This window comes from Bubalus kerabau, chromosome 13 (genome assembly GCF_029407905.1).
Source record: "Bubalus kerabau isolate K-KA32 ecotype Philippines breed swamp buffalo chromosome 13, PCC_UOA_SB_1v2, whole genome shotgun sequence".
NCBI lineage: Eukaryota > Metazoa > Chordata > Mammalia > Artiodactyla > Bovidae > Bubalus > Bubalus kerabau.
The window spans coordinates 21393148-21410389 of NC_073636.1; the positions used below are offsets into that span (position 1 = coordinate 21393148).

Sequence of the window (17242 nt, forward strand, 5' to 3'; positions counted from 1 at the left end):
GTCCGGTGGTTAAGGTGAAACTTCACCTTCCAGTACAGGGGTATGGGTTCAATCCCTGGTTGAGGAGCTAAGATTTCACATCTCTCATCACTAAGTAACCAAAAAACATAAACAACAGAAGCAATATTGTACTGAATTTGATAAAGATTTTAAAAATTGTCCACATCAAAAAAAAAAATCTTAAACAAAATAAAGTTGAGTTTTAGAGCTAAATGAGTTCTGCAAAACATATGGAATTCAACATGTAAATCTTCTGTTCAGGAAGCCATTATTGCCATGGCCTTATGCTCGTAAATTTTGCTTTGTTTTGTTTTAATGTGATATTTAGAAAAATAGTAAGAGCAGTGGAAAAAATGAGAATAATGTAAGATGGTTACTATATGCTACACACTGAAGTCCTTTACATTGATCTAATCTACCAGACCACCTGACCTGCCTCTTGAAAAATCTATATGCAGGTCAGGAAGCAACAGTTAGAACTGGACATGGAACAACAGACTGGTTCCAAATAGGAAAAGGAGTACGTCAAGGCTGTATATTGTCACCCTGCTTATTTAACTTCTATGCAGAGTACATCATGAGAAACGCTGGGCTGGAAGAAGCACAAGCTGGAATCAAGATTGCCAGGAGAAATATCAATAACCTCAGATATGCAGATGACACTACCCTTATGGCAGAAAGTGAAGAAGAACTAAAGAGCCTCTTGATAAAAGTCAAAGAGGAGAGTGAAAAAGTTGGCTTAAAGCTCAACATTCAGAAAACGAAGATCATGGCATCTGGTCCCATCACTTCATGGGAAATAGATGGGGAAACAGTGGAAACAGTGTCAGACTTTATTTTGGGGGGCTCTAAAATCACTGCAGATGGTGAGCACAGCCATGAAATTAAAAGACGCTTACTCCTTGGAAGAAAAGTTATGACCAACCTAGATAGAATATTGAAAAGCAGAGATGTTACTTTGCCAACAAAGGTCCGTCTAGTCAAGGCTATGGTTTTTCCAGTGGTCATGTATGGATGTGAGAGTTGGACTGTGAAGAAGGCTGAGCACCGAAGAATTGATGCTTTTGAACTGTGGTGTTGGAGAAGACTCTTGAGAGTCTTTTGGACTGCAAGGAGATCCAACCAGTCCATTCTGAAGGAGATTAGTCCTAGGTGTTCATTGGAAGGACTGATGCTGAAGCTGAAACTCCAATACTTTGGCCACCTGATGTGAAGAACTGACTCATTGGAAAAGACTCTGATGCTGGGAGGGATTGGGGGCAGGAGGAGAAGGGAACAACAGAGGATGAGATGGCTGGATGGCATCACCAACTCGATGGACGTGAGTCTGAGTGAACTCTGAGAGTTGGTGATGGACAGGGAGGCCTGGCGTGCTGCAATTCATGGGGTCGCAGAGTCGGACACAACTGAGCAACTGAACTGAACTGAACTGAACTGAATCTTCAACCATCCAGTGAGGAACATAATGACATTATCTACACTTTAACAGTTCAGTAAAATGAGATAGAAAAAGCTTCAAGAATTTGTTCAAGGTCACAGTACTATTTAAGAGATGGCAGGCTATGATGTTCCCACACCCACTGGCTCCAGCCTATGCTTTTAATTAATATGCTTTACTGCCTCCCAGAACTAGATGAATTTTTATGGCATATTTTATTTTCCATACTTTATTGCTCAAAATCATGTTTTATTCTCTGCAATAATTATTGAAATCTGGTCTTTAAAATACACTTTGCCTGTTTTATATTCTGCGTATTGTGGTTTTCAATATAAATTTGATTTGAATTACTAGTGTGATTTGACAAAGGTAAAAGAGGAGTGTGAAAAAGCTGGCTTAAAACTCAACATTCTAAAGATGAATATCATGGCATCTGATCCCATTGCTTCATGGAAAATAGATGGGTAAAAAGTGAAACAGTGACAAATTTTATTTTCTTGGGCTCCAAAATCACTGCGGATGGTGACTGCAGCAATGAAATTAAAAGACACTTGCTCCTTCGAAGAAAAGCTATGACCAAACTAGAAAGTATATTAAAAAGCAAAGACGTCATTTTGCCATAAAAGGTCCGTATAGTTAAAGCTATGGCTTTCCCAGTAGTCATGTACAAATGTGAGAGTTGGACCATAAAGAAGGCTGAGCACCAAAGAATTGATGCTTTCGAACTATGGTGTTGGAGAAGACTCCTGAGAGTCCCTTGGATAGCAAAGAGGTAAAACCAGTCTATACTAAAGGAAATCAACCCTGAATATTCATTGGAAGGACTGATGCAGAAACTGAAGTTCCAGTACTTTGGCTACCTGATGTGAAGATCTAGCCAACTCATTGGAAAAGACCCTGATGCTGGGAAAGATTGAGGGCAAGAGGAGAAGGGAGAGATAGAGGATGATGGCATTGGATGGCATCACTGACTCAATGGACATGAGTTTAAGCAAACTCCAGGAAATAGTGAAGGACAAGGAAGCCTGGTGTACCACAGTTCATGGGGTCACAAAGAGTTGGACTTTACTTAACAACTGAACAACAACAACCAATGTAACAGAAACAAAACAAAACAAAAAAAATTGGTGTAACAGTTATTTAAATCATCCTCCTAAACGTGGCCCATCACTTCAAGGGAAATAGATGGGGAAACAGTGGAAACAGTGTCAGACTTTATTTTGGGGGGCTCCAAAATCACTGCAGATGGTGACTGCAGCCATGAAGTTAAAAGACGCTTACTCCTTGGAAGAAAAGTTATGACCAACCTAAATAGCATATTGAACAGCAGAGATATTACTTTGCTGACAAAGGTCCGTCTAGTCAAGGCTATGGTTTTTCCAGTGGTCATGTATGGATGTGAGAGTTGGATTGTGAAGAAAGCTGAGCACCGAAGAATTGATGCTTTTGAACTGTGGTGTTGGAGAAGACTCTTGAGAGCCCCTTGGACTGCAAGCAGATCCAGCCAGTCCATTCTAAAGGAGATCAGTCCTGGGTGTTCTTTGGAAGGACTGATGCTGAAGCTGAAACTCCAGTACTTTGGCCACCTCATGGGAAGAGTTGACTCATTGGAAAAGACTCTGATGCTGGGAGGGACTGGGAGCAGGAGGAGAAGGGGACGACAGAGGATGAGATGGCTGGATGGCATCACCGACTCGATGGACGTGAGTTTGAGTGAACTCCAGGAGATGGTGATGGGCAGGGAGGCCTCGTGTGCTGCAATTCATGGGGTCGCAAAGAGTAGGACGCGACTGAGCGACTGAACTGAACTGAACTGAAACATGGCACCCTCAATGTATAGTGTGTGTTTGGTGTTGGATAGGGGTGCCATCAGTATTCCTTTTTTCTATAATTACCCCTGTGTCATAACATTTAATCCTTTTGTTCTGCTGCTTTTGAAGGTTAACTTTTGAATGAGCTGTTCGAGGACAAGAGCCACCAAGACTACATCCTTTTTGTCAAACTTTTCAAAGCCCTTTCTGGTCAGTTTCAGAGTCCTCTTGGGTTTGTTATCTGATCTATATCTGTCCTATTAGAAGAACTGGCCCTTTCAGGGGCCCCCATCTCTGAAACAATGCAAGAGGAAATTCTTTATATTCCCTGTGCTGCTTCTAGACTTCCAAACTTCAGAATAAGACATTTAGGGAATTTCCTGGAAGTCCAGTGGATAGGACTTTGTGCTCTCACTGTCAAGGGCCTGGGTTCAATCCCTGGTAAGGGAACTAAGATTTTTCAAGCCAGGTGGCCAAAAAAGAGAAAAGAGTCTCACTTCAATTCAGCCTTGTTTCTTAAATGCAAAATGACCTTGGGCCCTCTAGGGGTGATGCAGAGCACAATGAGTCATTGAGGGCCAGGTATTTTGAGGTATTCTAGAAAGGACATCTGATACACCAATTGGCAACTACCCTTATCACCACATATAATAATATGATCAGAAATAATTGAATTATGAATTAATAAAATATTGTATATAAACAGTTCCTAGTAATAAAGGAAAATGAATTTTAGATTTAAGTAAAGTAAGTAAGTAAAGTCATTCAGTCATGTCCAACTCGTTGCAACCCCCATGAACGGTAGCCAACCAGGCTCCTCTGTCCATGGGATTTTCCAGGCAAGAGTACTGGAGTGGGCTGCCATTTCCTTCTCCAGGGGATCTTCCCAACCCAGGGATTGAACCTGGGTCTCCAGCATTGCAGGCAGACACTATACCATCTGAGCCACCAGGGAAGCCCATTTTAGATTATATTCATACAAATCAGGACACTAGATTGCCACTTAGTTCAATGAAGTCATAACTTACAAACTGATAACCTGAATTAATGACTTGCCCTAAGTCTCTGATTTTTACCATGTGATGTTACCACAGAGGCAAGGACCTGGCCTATTTCTTAATTATCACTAGTGCTATAGAAATTCTTCCAGTGATATGTTGAGTAAAAGGATAAATGATAAAAATGTTAAGTTTCAGGAAGGAAAAAATATATTCAAAAAAGTTTAATATATACTTATATTTATAGAACTATAGTTTGTATGGCACATGCTTAAGGCAATTTACACATCAGATTTTCTGCTTAGTCCTTTTGTTTATTATTAATGCTTAATTTTAAAGTGCTTTTTTATGATATTATGTTATTACAAAAGTTGTTGAGAGGCATTATCAGTGTTTGGTCTATAATTTTATTCTTTTATTAAAGAATTTTAACTGTCCCAGGCTAACAAGTTCGCTCTCATTCCTGTTACATGCTGAACCTCATAGTCCTTATATCTACAAGTGGTGGTACACTGCTTATCAATGGCAGCTTTTGAGAATAACCTCAGAGAATGTTTAACAGAGAAAACAATGACACACGCAAATATCCCCAGGCATAAAAAGTCTGAAGTCTGTGTAAATGAGCAGACTTAGCAAATTTCTGCCCTCTAAACAGACTTATCAAACTTTAGATAATACCCTCCATTTGAGCATTTCATACTATTTTAGCAAAAACATAGTCATGTACTAAGGCAGTAATTCTCAACGTGTACGCATGCTGGTATGTCAGTCATTTGTAAAATGGGACACAGGTAATACGCAAGAACAGTAGTTAAAATGAACCCAAGTATTTTTCAGTGATTTCTTCCCTTTTTGAGTATAGCTTCAAGATTCTCCCTGTATCAGTGTCCTATATTTCTTCTGACAGGTCTTACTGAATAGAAGACAAGAAAGGTAAGGTTGTACCTGGTGTGCCAGGCATTTTGCTGAGCAGTTCGTGTGACACTGAGGATGCTGTGATGGGGAGTGTGTCCGTAGGAGAATGTGTCCAACAGAATGTTTCATCTGCGTGTTGTGTAGTGAGAATCATGGGCTTATGTTAACAGCTTAGCAAAGGTGGGTGCACAGACCTTGATGGCAGAGATACTTCAATAGTGCAGACAGAGGAAACAGTGCTGACACGTGCTGTTATCTTTTATTGTATATAATAGGAAAATAAATCTCAGAATGGGAAAAACCTTGCTGTTAGTTTCTATTAAAGTATAAATTAGCAGGCTGAGAAGGCACTCTGTGAAATGCAAAGGTTGACACTCAGAAGAAGGAGCTAATACGAATATGACCTTCAAATTAGACTTTCCCTTTAGAATATAATAAAAGCAGGAAAAGAAAAGCGACCTCAAGTTGAAGAGTTATGCTGCTAAAAATTAAAATCAAGTCACAGTTTTAGAATAGAGACATGGGAATTTGCAAAAGAAGATATTTCTTACACCTGCCTAAAAGCAAGCTAGGTGCAAAGTCACCTTGAGAAAGAACCAGAAGTCAGCTCTGCTTTAAAGTCTGATTCCCAAGCTGAATATTACTTCTTAAAAAGAGAAAAACACTTAATATATTCATAGTTAAAGCAACTTTTTTTCCCCATTTTTATTTTGTGAAATACATCAGTCTATTTTCCTGATAGATTTTGGCTTTAATGCTTTGTTTAGGAAGCCTTTTCCTGTCATAAATAGCAAAATATTCTCAGTTGTTTGTTATCACATAATTTTGATTTTCAGATCTAACTGATTCATGCAGTCATAATTGATTTTGTGTATATTTGGTGAGAAGTTAGAAACTCATGATTTTCTTTCCAGATACGAAGCTGGTTATTCCAACACTGTTGATTCAGTACTATGCCCTCTCCTTGTTGATTAGACATGCTTTCGTTATCATTGTTAAGTTTATGTATACCTTTGTAAATTTTCTATGGATGTGTAAGAAAATGATTGCTTCTTAGTTGAAACAAAGACAGATAGATACACAGAGATGATAGAAACACAGAGATAAATCATGATCCTCTACAACCTTACTCACTGTTATTGACTTAATTTGACAATTTAGGAAAAAGACATTTTTCCTCCAGTATAAAGTCGCAATTTGGTTTTCTGTTTTTATTGGTCTCAGCTTCTATATTTCTAAGCCATGTCATGGAATGCATGAAGATTCAAGACAGTTATATGTGCGAGAGGAATTATTATGTTTATCAATTTTAAATATCCCCCCTTTATACTTACCTGAAATCTTATTTTGTTTGTTTATAATACAGACATCCTTACCACTTTAAAAATAAATACTTTAACATCTTATTCATCCCAACAATGGAAACAGTGAGAGACTTTATTTTGAGGGGGGGGGGGGCGGCTCCAAAATCACTGCAGATGGTGACTGCAGCCATGAAATTAAAAGACAATTGCTCCTTGGAAGAAAAGCTTTGACAAACCTAGACAACATATTAAAAATCAGAGACAATACTTGGCCAACAAAGGTCCATCTAATCAAAGCTATGGTTTTTCTAGTAGTCATGTATGGATGTGAGAGTTGGACTGTAAAGAAAGTTGAGTGCTGAAGAATTGATGCTTTTGAACTGTGGTGTTGGAGAAGACTCTTGAGAGTCCCTTGGACTGCAAGGAGATCCAACCAGTCCATCCTAAAGGAAATCAGTCCTGAATATTCTTTGGAAGGACTGATGCTGAAGCTGCAACTCCAATACTTTGGTCACCAATGTGAAGAACTGACTCATTTGAAAAGACCCTGATGCTGGGAAAGCTACAAGGCAGGAGGAGAAAGGGATGACAAAGGATGAGATGGTTGGATGGCATCACTGATTCAATGAACATGAGTTTGAGCAAGCTCTGAGAGTTTGCGACAGACAGGGAAGCCTGGTGTGCTACAGTCCATGGGATCACAAAGAGTTGGACACAACTGAGTGACTCATCTAGAGCCAGACATCCTAGAATGTGAAGTCAAGTGGGCCTTAGAAAGCATCACTACGAACAAAGCTAGTGGACGTGATGGAATTCCAGTTGAGCTATTCCAAATCCTGAAAGATGATGCTGTGAAAGTGCTGCACTCAATATGCCAGCAAATTTGGAAAACTCAGCAGTGGCCACAGGACTGGAAAGGTCAGTTTTCATTCCAATCCCAAAGAAAGACAATGCCAAAGAATGTTCAAACTACCGCACAATTGTACTCATCTCACACGCTAGTAAAGTAATGCTCAAAATTCTCCAAGCCAGGCTTCAGCAATACGTGAACCATGAACTTCCTGATGTTCAAGCTGGTTTTAGAAAAGACAGAGGAACCAGACATCAAATTGCCAACATCTGCTGGATCATGGAAAAAGCAAGAGAGTTCCAGAAAAACATCTATGTCTGCTTTATTGACTATGCCAAAGCCTTTGACTGTGTGGATCACAATAAACTGGACAATTCTGAAAGAGATGGGAATACCAGACCACCTGACCTGCCTCTTGAAAAATCTATATGCAGGTCAGGAAGCAATAGTTAGAACTAGACATGGAACAACAGACTGGTTCCAAACCGGGAAAGGAATACTTCAAGGCTGTATATTGTCACCCTGGTTATTTAACTTATATGCAGAGTACATCATGAGAAACATCGGACTGGAAGAAGCGCAAGCTGGAATCAAGACTGTCGGGAGAAATATCAATAACCTCAGATATGCAGATAACACCACGCTTATGGCAGAAAGTGAAGAGGAACTAAAAAGCCTCTTGATGAAAGTGAAAGAGGAGAGTGAAAAAGTTGGCTTAAAGCTCAACATTCAGGAAACAAAGATCATGGCATCCAGTCCCATCACTTCATGAGAAATAGATGGGGAAACAGTGGAAACAGTGTCAGACTTTATTTTGGGGGGCTCCAAAATTACTGCAGATGGTGACTGCAGCCATGAAATTAAAAGATGCTTACTCCTTGGAAGGAAAGTTATGACCAATCTAGATAGCATATTCAAAAGCAGAGACATTACTTTGCCAACAAAGGTCCGTCTAGTCAAGGCTATGGTGGTTATATTTTTCCTGTGGTCATGTATGGATGTGAGAGTTGGACTGTGAAGAAGGCTGAGCGCCGAAGAATTGATGCTGTTGAACTGTGGTGTTGGAGAAGACTCTTGAGAGTCCCTTGGACTGCAAGGAGATCCAACCAGTCCATTCTGAAGGAGATCAGCCCTGGGATTTCTTTGGAGGGAATGATGCTGAAGCTGAAACTCCAGTACTTTGGCCACCTCATGCGAAGAGTTGACTCATTGGAAAAGACTCTGATGCTGGGAGGGATTGGGGGCAGGAGGAGAAGGGGACGACAGAGGATGAGATGGCTGGATGGCATCACTGACTCGATGGACGTGAGTCTGAGTGAACTCCAGGAGTTGGTGATGGGCAGGGAGGCCTGGCGTGCTGCGATTCATGGGGTCACGAAGAGTTTGACATGACTGAGCGACTGAAGTGAACTGAACTGAACTTAGTGACTGAACTGAGCTGAACATCAGTTATAAACAGCTTATGGCTGGATTTTTTTTTTTTCTGTAATCTAAGATTTTATAAATCAGTGCAGTTCTTTTGCATCTATACAAACCATTTTTTGTGTACATTTTCTATTTGTCTGTTTGTTTGTTTCATTATTTACCGTGTTAGCTCTGTCTTCATTTAGATTGATTATACATCCTTTACTTCTTATTCCCTGTTTCTACATTCTAATTGCTATATTTTTTTCTGTGAAGTGGACACTTATTTTTTTAGTAAATCTCTATAAAATATTTATCCATTTTTGTTGAAAATTAATTGCATACTTTAAACTACCTGTCCCACAAATAAAAAAAAAAAGACCTTTGGCAAAATTTTATTGACCTAAACTAACCCTCTCAAACAGCTCTATGACTTACTAAAGTTAGGTGCATGTTGTAAATGTCATCTACTTTCCTGGCAATTGTATTCTTTAAAATTCCTTAGACATCATCAGTATATAATTATCAATGATAATTATCAAAGAGCATGGTCTTTGCTCACTACTCTTTATTAATCCCTATTGTTGTTGTTCAGTCGCTCAGTCATGTCTGACTCTTTGTGACCCCATGGACTACAGCATACCAGGTTTCCCTGTCCTTCACTGTCTCTCAGAGTTTGCTCGAAGTCATGTCCATTGAGTTGATAATCCACCCAACGGTCTTATCCTCTGTGGCCCCCTTCTCCTCCTACCCTCAATCTTAATCCCTGTGCAGTCCACTATATTGAATTCTTTTTGTTTAATGTGTTCATTAGTTTGCTCTGCTCATGGCCACCATAACAAAATACTTTCTCCAGCAGTATATACCCAACCTGTGTGTTCTAGGTATGCAAGTCTGCATCAATAACTCCTAACATAATGAATGACCGGGCTTTTCATAGAATTCTTTGATTAATTATAAGCTGGTGACACATGCATAGATTCTTCTCTATGCTGTCCATCTCTTACAGTTATTCCAGAATTCTGCTGGGAACAGTCAGTTTTGTGGGTTTTTTTCACCTGTGGATGTTTGCAAATTCCTCAGCTTTGTTTATGTAATTTCAACCAACAGTTTGCATTTAATTTAAAACTTCCAGAAAGAACTTACCATTTTTGTACATTGGTAGATGTGCTCCTAATTTTCCAGTGTTTCTGTGGATGGAAACATTTTTGAGGTGTATAGATAAATGTATGTTTTAGTTAGCCATCAGAACCAGAAACCGTTTTTCCAAATATTTACAATTCTTCAGAATACACTAAAAAAGTAAATCAAATAATAATTTCATTTTTTTTCCTGTTTGTTGTTTTACAGTCTAAAACTTCCTTCCTTTGAGGGAAGATCCTTTGAAGCCATTTTGAAGGTAGTCTGTACAGTGATATTACTAATTGGGATTAAAAAAAAAAAAAAAACTTAGAGGTACCAGGCTAACATTGAATGCTACATAGGTCATTCTGATATTAAGAGGCACTTTAATTCTGATTACTCCTAAATAGTCTGTCTCTTTCAAAGAATGTGAAATTAATGTTGTAGTTAGGTTCAATTCAGTTGCTCAGTTGGGTCCGACTCTTTGTGACCCCGTGGACTGCAGCACACCAGACTTCCCTGTCCATCACCAACTCCCAGAGCTTACTCAAACTTATGCCCATTGAGTCAGTGATGCCATCCAACCATCTCATCCTCTGTTGTCTCCTTTTCTTCCCGCCTTCAATCATTCCCATCATCAGGGTCTTTTCCAGTGAGTCAGTTCTTCACATCAGGTGGCCAAAGTATTGCAGTTTCAGCTTCAACATCAGTCCGTCCAATGAATATTCAGGACTGATTTCCTTTAGGATGGACTGGTTGGATCTCTTTGCAGTCCAAGGGACTCTCAAGAGTCTTCTCCAACACCACAGTTCAAAAGCATCGAAAGCTCAACTTTCTTTATAGTCCAACTCTCACATCCATATATGACTACTGGAAAAACCATAGCTTTGACTAGACAGACCTTTGTTGGCAAAGTAACATCTCTGCTTTTTAATATGCTGTCTAGGTTGGTCATAACTCTTCTTCCAAGGAGCAAGCATCTTTTAATTTCATGGCTGCAGTCACCATCTGCAGTGATTTTGGGGCCCCCAAAAATAAAGTCCGCCACTGTTTCCATTGTTTGCCCCATCTATTTGCCATGAAGTGATGGGACCAGATGTCATGATCTTAATTTTCTGAATGTTGAGTGTTAAACCAACTTTTTCACTCTCCTCTTTCACTTTCATCAAGAGGCTCTTTAGTTCTTCCTTGTTTTCTGCCATAAGGGTGGTATCATCTGCATATCTGTGATTATTGATATTTCTTCCAGCAATCTTGATTCCAGGTTGTGCTTCTTCTCTATGCTGTCCATCTCTTACAGTTATTCCAGAATTCTGCTGGGAACAGTCAGTTTTGTGGGTTTTTTTCACCTGTGGATGTTTGTCCACCAGTCCAGCATTTCTCATGATGTACTCTGCATATAAGTTAAATAAGCAGGGTGACAATATACAACCTTGAAGTATTCCTTTCCCGGTTTGGAACCAGTCTGTTGTTCCATGTTTTTTTGTTTTCTTTCTTTCTTTCTTTTTTTTTTTTTTAAGTGGTGAGAAATTCTGGTTGCACCCCTCCGCCAGCTTTTTAGAGACTTGAAATAGTTACACTTTGGGCCCATATCTAAGTTGGTACACAGAAATCAGACCTAAACAAAGGTCTGATTCACCAAAGAAAATATAACATCCATAGGCAACCATGCTTTTATATACAGAGAAGTATTGTTATTGGGTTGTCACAAGCCAGACTCCATTCTTTCATTGACAACCTGGACATCTGTGTTCCTCTAATACCTAAACCTCAAAGAGTTGATTTTTTTCTGTTTGTTTTCTTCCCTGTTGTTAGGTGTATACTGTTGATGAATCTGGACTAAACATCCTCATGTGGTCAGTGATTGGCAATAAACGAACTGGTTGGATGTACGGACATGTTCCTCTTTCAAGTAACAGTCCATTTAAAGTGGCATTTGAAGCTGATTTGAGTGGAAAAGAGAACATCTTTATCGCTCTTGATGACATCTCTTTTACCCCAGAATGTGTATTTGGAGGTAAGCAATTCCTTCTGAAAATGGGCTGTACAAAGATTGTTTTAGATATCTAAATATAAAAGAATTGGGAATTTCTGAGGAATTGCATTTCTTTTCATGCCCAGTCTTACTCATACATTGTAGAAAGAGCAGTAGACACAGCTGGAGGTAAAGTTTTTCTCTCCGTGAAACTTTATCATGAAATTTCCATGCCCTCTAGGCAACAAAGTAGCTTTGACTAAAGTTCTTTAAGAAACCCAGAGAAAATTTAGTTTTCTCAATATAGCTTTGTTGTCTTATTTTTTCTTTTAATTTACAAAGGTTCACAGCAACTGCCCAAAGACTCTTCTGCTCACCTGTCTTTTCCATCCAGATTAACTTTTCCCCTTCTGTTTCTACATTACAATCTAGAACTCTTATTCTATTGCATCAAGGAAAAAAAAGTCTTGTAATTAACTCCTTTTCTAAGAAATCATACCTTTAACAAAAATCTGAGTTTCTGATGTTTAAGATGCTTCCACTTAAGTGGCTATTTGTTCTCATATAAATCCTTCACTTTATCAACATTAGAGAGTAAGGTCATTGCTTTCAAACTGTCCATTAATTTTGTATGCTGCAACTTTGCTGCATTTATTTATTGTTTCCAACAGGGAATTTTTTGGTGAAGTCTACGGGGTTTTCTATGTATACTATCACGTTACCTGCAAATAATAACAGTTTTACTTCTTCCATTCCAATGTGGATGCCATTTACTTTTTTTTCCCCCTGATTGCTATGGCTAGGACTTCAATATTATATCGAATAAAAGTAGACAGAATGTGCATCCTTGTCTTGTTCCTGGTCTTTTTTGGAGGTAAAGTGTTTATCTTTTCATCATTAGGTATAACATCAGCTGCGGCTTTGTCTTCTATGGACTTTATTATGTTGATGTACATTTCTTCTATATTTTCTTTGGGAAAATTCTTATCGAGAAATGGATGTTGATTTTGCCAAATGCCTTTTATGCATTTATGGAGATGATCATATGATTTTTATCCTTTATTCTGTTAATATGGTGTATCACAATGACTCACTTTCAGATTTTCAGTAATCCTTCCATCCCTAGAAGATATCCCAGTTGATCATTACGTACAACCTTTATAATGTGTTGTTTAATTTGGTTTGCTAATATTTCATTGAAGATTTTTCATTCATTTTCATCAGGAATATTGACTTGTAATTTTCTTTCCTTATAGTGTCCTTATTTTGTTTATGTATATAATTCTGACCTCACAGAATGAGTTTGAAAGTGTTCTCTCCTCTTCTGTTTTTGGAAGAGTTTGACAAGTACTGATATTAGTTCTTATTTGAATGTTTTGTAGAACTCACCTGTGAAGCCTTCTTATGCTGGACTTTGGTGTGTTGGAAGGTTTTTAATTGCTGATTCAATCTCTTTACTAGCATCCATCAGCTCAGATTTTCTATTTCTTCCTGAACCAGTCTTGGAAGATTGTGTTACTGAGAATCAATCCATTTCCTCTAGATTGTCCAATTTATCTGGTGTATAATTGCATGTAGTAGTCTCTTATTATCTTTTGTATTTCTGTGTTACCAGGTATAACATCCCCTCTTTCATATATGATTTTATCTGAGTCCTCTCTTTTCCTTGGTGAGTCTAGCTAAAGATTTGTCATTTTGTTTATCATTTCAAAGAACCAGCTCTTGATTTCACTAATCTTTTCTATTGTGCTTTTAGTCTCTATTTTATTTATTTCTGCTCTAATCTTTGGTATTCCCTTCCTTCCACTAACTTTGGGCTTTTTTAGTTCTTCTTTTTGAACAATCTTTCCAGCTACATTTTGTTGTTGTTGTTGTTGTTGTTGTCGTTAAATTGAAAGAAAATAGATCTTCGGGGAGTGAATGCAATTCCAAAAAAAAGAAATGTTATCCTGGGGCATCCCTTTTAACTTGACTTGGTAAATATAAAATGACAGCAACTAGCAAGGTGCCAAACAAAATAATGAAATTCATAAGGAATTCATGGGGAATAGGCAGCCACAAGTTCTCCTTGTTTATATTATCACTGCTAAATGACAGTAGCTCTCACCTCATTCTTGAATAGAGATTTTTCTTCTTTTTTCCCATCTCTGGATGTGAACAGAGAGTATTACTCTGGAGCATTTCCAGGACTGGTATATTCTCTTGAAGGCAAATTATTTAAAAATGGAAATATTTGTCTGTTTTCATCATCTTCATCATTTATATTATCTCCAGTGATGTATTCTATATGCCTAGAGGAGACCTGTTAAATAGGAGATACTCAATAAACATGTCCTATGAATAAACAATAAATATGTCAAATGAAAAGATGAATAAGTAAAAGTCCTCAGCTGAATTTATATGATACCCCTCTTCACTACCAACAATGAACTCTGCCTCCAGTCTTATTCTCTAACCCTTGTTTTGGAAAAAGTAAGAGACAGCGATAGACAGAGCTGTGTGAATTGTCCAATGTACTCTGTGTGACTGTATTGAGAGGTAGAAAGATAACAATTATACTAAAAATTTGGAGACATGAGTCTAAATCATGACTGTATTACCAAACTCTTATATAATTTTCAAAGAAATTTAAACTCCTTAGATCATGTTATATTACCAGGGAGATGAAATAAACAGTGTCTTCTCTCTCTTTTAATTCTACTTTCTTATGATCATATGGGATGGGATTTGTAAAAGAGGATCAGGAAAGCAGAAGAAAGGGATAGAAAATGATCTAGAAAAGAAGACAGTCCAGAGAGAATGATGAGGCAGTTCAGAGGGTCCAGGAGTTAGAGCAGAAATGTCATTGCGGGAAGACATAGAAGACTTCTCATTACTTGCTGTGTTTGTAAACTTGAGTAAGTCTGCCCTTCATTTAACCAAAAGTGAAGGGAAAGTTGCTCTGTTGCATCCAACTCTTTGTGACCTCATGGACTATACAGTCCATTGAATTTTTCTGGGCAGAATACTGGAGTGGGTAGCCGCTCCCTTCTCCAGGGAATCCTCCTGACTCAGGAATCAAACTGAGGTTTCCTGCACTGCAGGCAGATTATGAGCTGAGCTACCAGGGAATCCCATGTAACTAAAGTTTGTTGTGAATCTACTGTGTGCTGCCCTGAATTTAGATTGAAAAGTCATATGTGCCTATAATATTACTGCCAGCTCTCCAGAAGTTTAATATCTAAGGACATATTGGGATAGCAATGCATCCTTGGAAGCTTAAGATAGTAGTAAATGTAATTGAAACTCTCTTAGCTCTAAACTATGGTTCTAAGACAGTTTCATTTGACTTGAAGGCAGCATCAGGCGTAGAGAAGTGGTTTATTGAGCCATCAATGAATATTCCTTAGAAATATTCAGTGGTGTGCTGGTAAGCTAGTTCTCAAGAGGATAAAAAAGCCCCATGTGTAGCATTTTCCTATTTCCTTGGTGTCGATTCTCCAGCAAGGTTAATTTTAATTTACCAGTATGACATCACTGCAGGTTGGTGGGTTTAAGAAGAAAAGCATGCCGTCTTGTTCTTTACATAGGCTGCTCTACACACACTTCAGAGGAAGGATCCTCACTGTTAATGGTGTTTGCTTCCTACCAACACCACACAGGAGTGAAGACCACAGCTGTGGTCCAGGGCAAAGAATCAGTTCAGTTCACTTGCTGTTGTTCTGGCTCTTTGCGAACCCATAGACTGCAGCACACCAGGCTGCCCTGTCCATCACCAATGCCTAGAGCTCACTCAAACTCATGTCCATTGAATTGGTGATGCCATCCAACCATCTTGTCCTCTGTCATCCCTTTCTCCTCCTGCCTTCATACTTTCCAAGCATCAGTGTCTTTTCTAATGAGGTCAGTTCTTTGCACCATGTGGCCGAATTATTGGAACTTCAGCTTCAGCATCAGTCCTTCCAGTGAATTTTTAGGACTCATTTCCTTTAGGACTGACTGGTTTGTTCTCCTTGCTGTCCAAGGAACTCTCAAGAGTCTTCTCCAACACAACAATTTGAAAGCACCAATTCTTCAGTGCTCAGCTTTCTTTATTGTCCAACTCTTACATCCATCCATGACTACTGGAAAAACAATGGCTTTGACTAGACATACTTGTTGGCAAAGTAATGTCTCTACTTTTTAATATGCTGTCCAGGTTCAGTTCAGTTCAGTTCAGTCGCTCAGTCATGTCCAACTCTTTGCGACCCCATAAATCGCAGCACACCAGGCCTCCCTGTCTATCACCAACTCCCGGAGTTCAATCAGACTCACATCCATTGAGTAAGTGATGCCATCCAGCCATCTCATCCTCTGTTGTCCCCTTCTCCTCCTGTCCCCAATCCCTCCCAGCATCAGAGTCTTCCAATGAGTCAACTCTTCGCATGAGGTGGCCAAAGTACTGGAGTTTCAGCTTTAGCATCATTCCTTCCGAAGAAATCCCAGGGCTGATCTCCTTCAGAATGGACTGGTAGGATCTGCTTGCAGTCCAAGGGACTCTCAAGAGTCTTCTACAACACCACAGTTCAAAAGCATCAATTCTTTGGCACCAGCCTTCTTCACAGTCCAACTCTCACATCCATACATGACCACAGGAAAAACCATAGCCTTGACTAGACGAACCTTTTTTTGCAAAGTAATGTCTCTGCTTTTGAATATGCTATCTAGGTTGGTCCTAACTTTCCTTCTAAGGAGTAAGCGTCTTTTAATTTCATGGCTGCAGTCACCATCTGCAGTAATTCTGGAGCCCCAAAAAATAAAGTCTGACATTGTTTCCCCATATATTTCCCATGAAGTGCTGGGACCGGATGCCATGATCTTCGTTTTCTGAATGTTGAGCTTTAAGCCAACTTTTTCACTCTCCTCTTCCACTTTCATCAAGAAGCTTTTTAGTTCTTCTTCACTTTCTGCCATAAGGATGGTGTCATCTGCATATCTGAGGTTATTGATATTTCTCCCAGCAATCTTGATTCCAGCTTGTGCTTCTTCCCGCCCAGCGTTTCTCATGATGTACTCTGCATATAAGTTAAATAAGCAGGGTGACAATATACAGCCTTGACGTACTCCTTTTCCTATTTGGAACCAGTCTGTTGTTCCATGTCCAGTTCTAACTGTTGCTTCCTGACCTGCATACAGATTAAAGCATCACTACAAACAAAGCTAGTGGAGGTGATGGAATTTCAGTTGAGCTATTTCAAATCCTGAAAGATGATGCTGTGAAAGTGCTGCACTCAATATGCCAGCAAATTTGGAAAACTCAGCAGTGGCCACAGGACTGGAAAAGGTCAGTTTTCATTCCAATCCCAAAGAAAGGCAATGCCAAAGAATGCTCAAACTACCGCACAATTGTACTCATCTCACACGCTAGTAAAGTAATGCTCAAAATTCTCCAAGCTGTCTAAATTAG

At 39.0% G+C, this 17242-nt stretch overlaps 1 protein-coding gene across 1 annotated transcript in view; it reads left to right on the plus strand.

The window, feature by feature from the left end:
• MALRD1 (MAM and LDL receptor class A domain containing 1) overlaps positions 1-17242 on the plus strand; it is a 573786-nt gene that overhangs the window by 427720 nt on the left and 128824 nt on the right. The window contains exon 34 of the mRNA XM_055545367.1: positions 11658-11859. Coding sequence (XP_055401342.1) covers positions 11658-11859 — 202 coding nt within the window. The remainder of the gene's footprint in view (positions 1-11657; positions 11860-17242) is intronic.